Source organism: Antedon bifida, chromosome 2 (genome assembly GCF_963402885.1).
Source record: "Antedon bifida chromosome 2, ecAntBifi1.1, whole genome shotgun sequence".
Taxonomy (NCBI): Eukaryota; Metazoa; Echinodermata; class Crinoidea; order Comatulida; family Antedonidae; genus Antedon; species Antedon bifida.
Window position 1 is genome coordinate 14,103,188 of NC_136227.1, and position 10,122 is coordinate 14,113,309.

A 10,122-nucleotide genomic window follows, 5' to 3' on the forward strand; every position below is an offset into this window, starting at 1 on the left:
ATTACGTTAAAGTGTTTGCAATTCTTCAATTCTAATACAATGTAACTTAATACTACAAATAAACAGGACATTTTTAACATCTTCTTCACCTGACCCACAAACCTTACACTTATCATTTAGATTATCAATGTTCCACTTATTTGTAAACAAATAAAGACGTGTTCAACTTCAGAGTGTTGCATAAACTGTATTAATTAAATTTTATTTTGTATTAATTAAAACAAAATTAATTAAAACGAAGCAGAGTCAGGTGTGAAATATGTTATAATGGAATATTATATGGAAAATTATTATGTAGAAAATTATATATTAAGATGATATTATAATGAAGAAGAAAAATATTGCATGGGCTGTCAGTATTAACACATTTTTGTTGATAACCATTTTTTGTTTGTTTTTGGCATATTCAAAGTCTGATTTTAATCATCTTAATTTGTTTGTGTTTTTGTGAGTCAAAACATCTTTAAACATGATATGAGTACTAGTCACGCTTCATTTTCATTTCGGCCCAACTCAGGGCCAGAGGATTTCTAGTGTCAGTGAAACATTCAAATGAGTTTCCATACTCTCCATTTAAATGACATGAGAAACAACTTTGATACCACCAGGCGCCTTTAAATTTCTTGGCACATTCGTCGTCATCCCTGTTATCATTATCTCTGTCACGTGTCGAAAAACATTGCCCTGGACCATGCTCTAATACATCAACTAAAAAATAATAGTAAATAAATAAATCTGAATATAGTTATAATGAAATAAATATTACATACTTTCCTAAATTTGGTTAGAAACAAAGTAACGTGTTTTCTTATACAGTATATAAAATAAATGTTTTGAGTTGATGGTGAAAATATTTCACGAATTGAAAGAATTCTCTATTGAATTCTATTGAACTTTTCAACAAATGAAATATTCTTTCCATTCAATATACTTAATATATAAACAAGAAATATTTTTTACAAAAAACGCCGCCCGACATTTTAAAATTAATCATTGTTCTTTTGATTAATTTATGATTAATTATTAAAAAGATGTCCTTTAATCGCAACGATACATACAAATCACAGATAGTTCTTTAATTATTAATCACATGCCCATTTTTTCACTATTTAATTGTATACACAGCATTTGAAAGAAGACATGTGTACCTTTACAACAATGTATTATTTGCCAACAAATATTAATCTACTAATTAAAAAATGGCATTTAAACATGGTCAATGTTGAACTTTAATGTGCTGTAGCCTGTGTGTGTGTGACCCGGGTGTGTGACCTCAACTTGAACTGTTGTAGGCATGCAACTGAATACCCTCTAGAGACAACGTGTGTGCTTGTGTGCTTACACTATAATATAGACTCATGCTTACATTATATTTTAGATTTAACGCCTAAGACGCATGACCCCTCCAATTATGGACCAGGCCATTCCTCATCCAATCGGTGTACACACACTGTACAGCCTAAATGGACGCCGGGGATGTCCATGACTGACTGACGGCTGCGGCTGGCTGCCAAAGTCAGCCGTAGACATCAGGAGCGAGAACTCTGAAATCCGACGGTGGTCCAAATTGGAGGAGTACACTCACTGCATCATGGAGTTATTTTGCTCGATCTCACTTTGTATTTTTTCTTTTTCTGTCTCAAAATGTCTTTTTTTGTAATTGTAATGCGTCCGTCTATGTTTCATGTTTTATCCTTGGTGACTACAAAGACAAGCCACTTTGGCTTCTGTGTGTCTTGACCATAAACTATGTAAACTGTCTGTTGATGTTGAATAAATGTTGTTATTACTTACTTAAAAGAAGTGAAAATCTGTTTATTCGCGTCAACCAATCAAAGGGCAAGAATCCAAAATCGTTCAACCGTGAGCCCTCATAGACTCTCTTTTCCCAGACGTTTTTTGAGTCCAGCAGCTGGAACCTATAAATTATAGTCGAGTTTGCAAATTCGCAAAACTGTCGGCCTTAGATACTAAAACTACCGCTATGAAACAACTTATTAATGAATATGTCCTCATGGAACATAGCTGACTAGAGCAGCGGCGCGAAAACATTAATTATTTTATTACTCTTGTGTATTAGTTCAAAAGCATGGGCCTAGTGTAGTCTAAAACTGTATTTGTGTAGAAGGCTAGGCCACTGTCCTATGTCTTCCTTCTTGGAGAAAACAGGGACTTTTAGATTTTCACGTCCGCTATGTCGACCTCTACCCTATTACGTCATTTTTATGCGCTTGTGGTAGGCGGCTGATACGTTGACTGAGCGCTTGTTCAGTGGCATTTTTACGTTCTCTCTCCGTGTGTACCAGTGGACGTATGACGTCATAACACTGCAAAAGTTTACCAAAAATCATGGCCGAGAATCTCGCGATGATTTTCTGAGAATGTAGTAAAGTGAATTTCAGTCAAAATATATTTGCAAACTGTGAATTATTGATTTTTATTGGTTATTTTAAATAAAACATTTAATAATACAGGTTGTGGCCTGGGTCTTATCACTAGGACGCCAGCCTTCGTTCAGAAAATTAAGGATCTCGGATAGGCCTAAGTCCGTGTACTTTCAACGGCCCAGCGCGGTGGAATAGCACCACAGTGAGCGCTATTATAGAGGTTACAAGGTCAGAACCGAAGGTCAATACGTCATACGTTCACTACTGATACGTCAATGTATGTCCACTTAATCTAAAAGTTCTTATATCCCGAATAAGTCCCGAATGATGTATAGACTGATACGACTATATTATTTTTCTGAACAAAAACACCAACTTGCATTTTTTTAAACCAAAAGCTGAACGTGAACCATTATTATAAATATCACTTTCCGCTAAAGGTAGATTTCAAACGGCACGTGATGCAAGATGTATAGGCATAATATAATGATATATTCTAATTTTGACTTGTAATCAATATAATGAAAATAATCCTATACTGTCAGCAAGATTATTCAATACATTATAGATTACATTAAAATGCAGCACGGGTATAAACCTAACGTCCAGCCACTTTCATGTGATGAAACAAATAAAAAGAGATAGAAAAAACGAAACTAAGTTATACACACTATTAGGCCCACATCATCTCACGCGCAAACTAAAAATTGGAAAATCGCCATACAGCCAAAACTTTAAAAATTGCTCTTTTCTTAAGTACATAACAACACAGCAATAATAATAACATTTTTTTCTCATATTCCAGTCTACTTAACTTTTATTGAAAGTTAGTTAATAGTGCAGGCTTATTAATAATAACAATCTGCATTTACCAGTGTTGCTATTTCTTAGATTTCCAAGTTCCAAAGTGTAGTCGTCACTTTCATTCCTGATTCTGAAGGATTCGTATACTGTATAGTATGCTTCACCAGAAACCGTTTTCATATCAATTCGAAGGTTGTACTTTCCAGATGACGTCATCTCATGTATATTGTCATTCCCCAACCAGAACTCACCGCAAACATTTCCAAAACCATGTTTATACTCCTCCCAATACCGATAAAAATCTATTGAATTATCTTCACGTCGTTGGAAAACCTAAAATATACAATAGTTCTTGTATCTCTGTTTAAAGAATTTGGACCACAGCACAATTGAAAGAGGTTACACTCGGTATCAATTGCGGATCGTGTTACTAGCAACTATTAATAATTATGTAAATAATACAAATTGTAACTATGTTCAAAATCATGTTTGTCCCAACTCTGACGAAGCCCATTTGAACTACAAAACTAATATACCTGTGAATATTGCATTGTCAGGTTTGAAATTATTGGACGAATTGAATGAATAAAATAATGGTTAAATCCAATTGACTATATACAATTGATAAACATGTTGAATAACTTTACCGTCCATCCTCCTCCATCAGTGTCCATATCACAGTATACAAGCAATCCGTTTCTACCACTTTTGGCAATTGGGTATACTCCACTTTTTCTTGACGTTTTCAAAATATCCTGGCAATCCTTCACCTAAATTAAATAAAAATACGGCAATAAAAGGCGGTTGATGAGACACGTAAATTAACTCTTAATAGTATGCCTACGACAGTAAACATTTTAATTTTTCTCATTTATTTTGATTTAAAATTTTTTTTCAATATGGAAAAATAAGTATTTAATTATTGCTCGATGGCTTGACTCCACAATACACAATTTGTTGAAAATGTCAATATCTGATAGTAATTATGTGGGAGAATTTTCCTACAACCCCCACTACTTTTGTGCAAACCGAGGTGCACATGAGTTCCTGTCATGACTATGGTTAATTGAAGTTTTTTTCTTTTAATGAGATATTCAAATCAAAGTGTAAAAAAAACATTAACTTAAGGAGTGATAGGGACGACCGAACTAACTACGTCATGCGAATTATCAAAGCTTCTTTATTAACTACTCCCTTGGAGAAAATACGTACATTTGTTCGAAGTGAGTATACACCCTTATCTCCAGTGTTTCCGAATCTCAAACTGCCAGATAATTCACATGATTTTGATGTGACGTCATAGCGAAATGATTGACAGTGAGGATTAAGACTCAGACACAACACAGAACATAGAGTTACACTTCTTGTTCTAGTAGAAAACGCCAAGTCAGTTCCTTCAGATTTTTGCAGATCATAATGTTTCTTGAAAATTGTAGATCGAATACAGGATTTACCTATTTTAAATAATAGTTAACGTGAAAGGAATACCCACACGAGCGAAATAATAACAATAAAAAAATAATTACAAAGAGAAACACACTGTTTTAGTATTAGATTTTTTTACGGAAATAAAATAATTATTTTGTTCCGAAAACACCATAAATGTAAAGTATTATTCCATGTACCAAGTCGGACTAACATTTTTGAGAAGTTTAGCTCTTCATAAAAACCATCTAACAAACATTTAAGAGGCAAATTTAGGTGGAAATAAAGGCTCAAAATATTTATTCATAAAAAGTTCAATTAAGTGAGTATGGGACATGTTTGTACCATTATGTAAGCGCTATAAATCAGAAAGCAGTATTATGGCTATCTTATGGAAGTATCTTTTTCCAAGCCATTGATTAAACTAATTTATTTATTGCAGAATTTAATCCAAAATTAAAAAAGATTCTAAGCAAAATACCAACAAATGTTTTAATTTATGATTGTTTGCATTTGTTTTCATAGAATATTATTACATCAATAAATACAAATGTTTTATGTTATAATTATAATAAAATAAAAGGTGACAGACATCGTAGATATTAGTACTGGATAATGACAATGTTCAATTCAAATATAGGCCTGTATTTAGGTTAAAATATATTAAGTTAAAGTAGAATTATAAAATGAAACCGCACAGAATTTTAAACGACTACGAGGGATGTACAACACGCTTTTCAAAATTTGTAGTAAATATTTTATGTCATATTTTAAGTAATATCTATTTTTATGTAAATCAAAGTTTGATATACTGGTTTTAAGTAATACTTAATGTAGTGAATACTTCTTACCATTAATTTGTAGGCCCTAATTGTATTTCTTATGTGACCTTGATTTACTATAATTATTGTGGATTTGCTTCCTTCAATATGGTTTTGTCCAACATAGTGCACTCATAATACCAAAGCAGAAGGAAGTAAGAGACATTTTGAGCTAAAATAACACTTTTTAAATTGTTGTACTAATATACCTAGAATAGTCTCATAATTACCTGTATAAGCCCATATAAACACATTTCACCATAAACAAAAACATTGCTTGATTACTCAAAACTATCAAGTTGTCCCATACTTCCCTTTGCCTTGGTGGGGCAGAACACTATGTATTCATCTTTCTTTAAAACAACATGCCCCCACAATCGAGGGATGAGAAACAAAACCGGATAATTTTCAGATCCGTGGTTTCCCCCATAAAATGAAGGGAAAGTCTAGATATCATGTGTTAATCAGCGCATGGCACCAACATTCAAATAATAATCTTTTTCCATTAAGAATAACTAGAGGGTGAGCTCGCTTCGCTCGCTCCCCCTCTAGGAAGTGTAGACGATGGTTCTCGGATAATGTTCTTCTTGTACGTTTTCTGTCGATTACCATTATTGAAGATGCTTGACATTCGTAATAACTAAACTACTTTGTTTCACAGTGTTAGATGATTAATAACATTTTAAAGTATAGTTTTTATTGTTTGGTAGGGCCCTTTGGGGAGGCGGAGTTCATTTGAGGGAGGTGCTTATTCGAGGGATATATGTTAAATTTTTTAGTTTTAATAATATGGTAACATTTATAATCAAATGAAATCCTCTAATAGATACGAAAAGTGGTAAAAAAGAATAACAAATGCTTGGTAAATTGTAGATAACAGTGCGATGAATTCTACTACAAATAGTATAATTGTGTTATTATAAATGTGGATGGACGGTTATTAGATAGTTGGGTTGGGGGTGGGGATTATTATTCAAAGTGATGTTTTATTGGAGAGGCGTTTATTCAAATAAATACCATCCTAATACTTATTAATATATTATTTAATTTAAACATCTTTTGAAACTGCCGTGACAGAGTGGGCCCAAGAAAGAAGACATTACGGCTTGCAACATGGGCAGACATCTCGGTCCTAACGGGACACAGGAAGATAGCCTACAGTTATTCCTGCCAGCTTACTCAGAAAAAAACTCAGCTATCGGGATTTCACTCGATTTTAAACAAAATGTCTTATCATCAAATCTCCCTATGTAATTTTATAATACTATTCCCCACAATATATTCCGATTCTTTATGGCGTATATTTAATTTGATCTTTATTAATTTGCAGTATAATTTCTATTTTTTAACTACTGTACCTTCACACACGCGCGGTATGTTTTAAAATAAACAAAAAACTGAAATGGCTATGACTATGGTCAACTTAAGCTGCAGTCCTACTATCTGATTTTTTTTTCGTCTTCCAAAGGGACACTGTATTGGTTGATGGAAAGTGCCTATTTCCAGTCAAATCTATTATTTTAACTGCTCCCTTGTGTAGGCCTATAAAAGAGAGAAAATAGTTGAAACCAGGTTGTTGCAAGGTGTAGTTATCGTAAACCCGGAAATTACTTTGAGCGCGAAGAATTGAAATTGAGTTGAAAATCTACTGTTGAAATCATAAATTTTGTTAAAAAACTCTTTATAATATCTTTGTAAGATAGAAATATGGAACAATAGCGTCGAACTGAACACTAATGTTATCAAATCTACGTTTCGCGGTACATCTGAGATAGATAAGGTAGGTATCCAAGGCGGAGATTTGTACCGAAGTTTTTGCATTGTGCTCGCCTATGTCAGAATTAACCATAATTTATATATAGACTAGAGGGTGAGCTCGGTTCGCTCGCTCCTGCTCTAGGAAGTGTACACGATGGTTCTCGGAATGATAAAGACTCGGGTAAAAAGTTTTAGAAGGACATTCTGGCCTGGACGATTTCGATCGGTTACCATTATTTAAATGCTTTTGATATTCGTAAAACTAACCTACTCACTAACCTGTTTCACAGTGTCTTAGATGATTAATAGCGTTTTAAGTATAGTTTTTATTGTAGATATGAAAAGTGGTAAAAAAGAATAACAAATGCTTGGTAAATTGTAGGCCTAGATAACAGTCCGATGAAATCTACTCAAAAAATAGTATAATTGTGTTATAAATATAATACAATATTGTGTGTATAAATGTAGAAGGGTGTTAATTAGATGGTATTTGGATGGGAGGAAGGGGGGGGGGGGCGGGGAGAGAGGCGATAATTAAATTAATTGATGTTTTATTTGGGAGGTGTTCCGGGCGTTTATTCAAATAAATACCATCTTAATTGGTATAATTCATACATTATTCCGCGACACAGTGAGCCGTTTTGGCCTAAGAAGGAAGACGTTTTCGACGGCTTGCAACATGGGCAGAAGTATCCCAGGGTCCTGACGGGACACAGATAGCGCATAGTATACATAAAGTCCTGGCAGCTTACAACAACTCGACTATCGGGGTTTCATTCGATTTCAAAAGCTCTTATCATCAATTCTCTCGATGTAATTTTATATAATTATTTTCCACGATTTACTCCTATGTTTTATGAATATATTTAATTTGATCTTTATGTACTACAGTACCTTCACACGCGCGGTCCGAAAATAAACAAAAAACCAAACGGCCAATTTAGTTGAAACAGGGAGTTGTTTTACAACTCCCTGGTTGAAAACAACCATGCAGGGAACTTGCAAGGTGATTCACACACCGTGAACCCGGAAATTACTTACCGCGCGTAGAGTTAAAATTTACCGATTGAAATCAGAAAATTTCTTATAAACCCTTTATAATATCGTCCTAAGATAGAAATATGGAACAATATCGTAATAGTGGAAACTAATGTTATCAAATCTACGTTTCGCGGTACATCTGAGATAGATAGACGTAGGTATCCAAGGCGGAGATTAGTACCGACGTTTTTCCATTGTGCTCGCCTATGTCAGAATTAACCATAATTTATATATAGATACAAGATCTTTAGTAAATGTTAAAGTTTTAGTTGATAAGATGGAAATATAAATTTTAAATTACCACTATTAATTAACATTTTTTTTATCAAATCGCTTAATTAGGCCTACAGATAGAGGAAAATAACGAAAAATAGCAAGATTGATTAAATTATCTTTTAGAATGAATAAAAACAGTGGTTAACGCCACAACAGAGGGGAAAAATAATGCAAGACCTAAACATCACCTGTTTTATCTGACAATAAAAGTGTTTCGTCCTACCTGAAGTTGTGATTGGGATAATAATAATACTGTGCATTACAAAGATAGCGATTATACGAGTAAATCCGTAAACCATTTTGAACAATAATGCTTCTTCTTCTTCTTTTTCTATTATCGTACTTCAACAAACGATCATTAATCTGCTGTCAAGCGAAATTTGTTGACTATCATTGGCAAAGATTTAAAATAACAGACGTTTTATAAAATTGTTTTTACTGTATATAGTCATAAATTTTGCAAGCGCGTCATAAATCCAGCTTTTAGTATCACTAACAAAATTAATCTTAGTATCAAAACAATTATCGTGCAATGTACGTTATCATTTGCTTTTATGAGTTTATCCAAGGAAGTCACCAGTATTAAAGCAAAACGAAAGTAAATGAGAGTTATAAATGCGCCGATTGAAGAAATTAGTAGGATTTGGTAGCCACACTTTATTTTTGTTTTAGCACAATCGAAATTAATTTAGTTTTTTATTCAAGACTATTTTGGTGTTCCTTTAGAAGGACCGGCGAATAGTTTTTTCTTTCTTTCCAACAAAAAAAACTGTCACAGAAAAGAATATGTTATTTTAAGGAAATTATTTTCACTGGTTTTTTTCTACATATTTTTATAATAATAATAAAGGGATATAATAAAAAAAACAGCATTTTCAACATAATACTCAGACAATTAAAAAAACAAGATATGCTATTATACAGTCTTTTTAATAATAGGCCTATATCGATTGTAAAATAAACGATTTTACTTTCTCGTTCCTTAAGTTTATAGAAACGAATAATTTTTTCCTTATTCATGTTTACAACTGGGACAATCCGCGGTTTGTATGTCTGTGAAGTTGGTTTATTCAAATTCAAATATTTTTTTAAAAACATAGTTTAATAACAATAATTTGCGTAATAACTGTCTAATTGAGGTGTTATTTCATCAACATGTTAGCCTGGACTTCCTCTATTTCTTCCGGTCAAAGTGCAATAACATTTTATGCATTTACGCCCTCTACTGCCAATAAGTAACTAGCTTTTACGAACGTTATAACACTTGACCTACTATCATTTTCAAAATATTTTAGTATGAATCGTTGTATTGTCTCCCAAAACATGAAAAATGAAGATTAATTAAATCAAACTTTGAATAGGTTATTTTGTAGTTTTAATAAAGTGAATCACTTCTGTAGAAAAAAACCTGAAAAAATAATGTTTCACTTATAAAATAACATGATAAATGGTTAAATTCAACCAAAAATCCATTGGCTGGCAGCCAATTTGACCATTGTTTGCTTTAAATTCCAGTTTTTTCAGGAAAATAATTTTTTTTTCGATCCAATTTTTGGTCGAAGTCAATAACTATTATGTGACATTAAAATAGCATATTCAACAACAAAAAT

The 10,122-nt window shown here is 32.9% G+C and overlaps 1 protein-coding gene across 1 annotated transcript; it reads right to left on the reverse strand.

The window, feature by feature from the left end:
• Positions 1 to 2,337: 2,337 nt before the first annotated feature.
• Positions 2,338 to 4,832, reverse strand: LOC144835459 (fibrinogen-like protein A). Its single transcript, XM_078690543.1, has 5 exons — positions 4,817 to 4,832; positions 4,404 to 4,645; positions 3,839 to 3,961; positions 3,260 to 3,524; positions 2,338 to 2,375 (listed from the first exon to the last, which is right to left on the reverse strand). The coding sequence occupies exons 1-5, from the start codon at positions 4,830 to 4,832 to the stop codon at positions 2,338 to 2,340; spliced, it is 684 nt and encodes a 227-aa protein (XP_078546669.1).
• Between the last annotated feature and the right edge of the window lie 5,290 nt (positions 4,833 to 10,122).

Coding starts and splice junctions, on each gene's coding strand:
- LOC144835459 (XM_078690543.1), bottom strand. Junction 3,525..3,838: donor CTGATGGAGGAGGATGGACG/GTAAAGTTATTC, acceptor TGTATATTTTAG/GTTTTCCAACGACGTGAAGA. Junction 2,376..3,259: donor TCTAAGAAATAGCAACACTG/GTAAATGCAGAT, acceptor CTACATTCTCAG/AAAATCATCGCGAGATTCTC.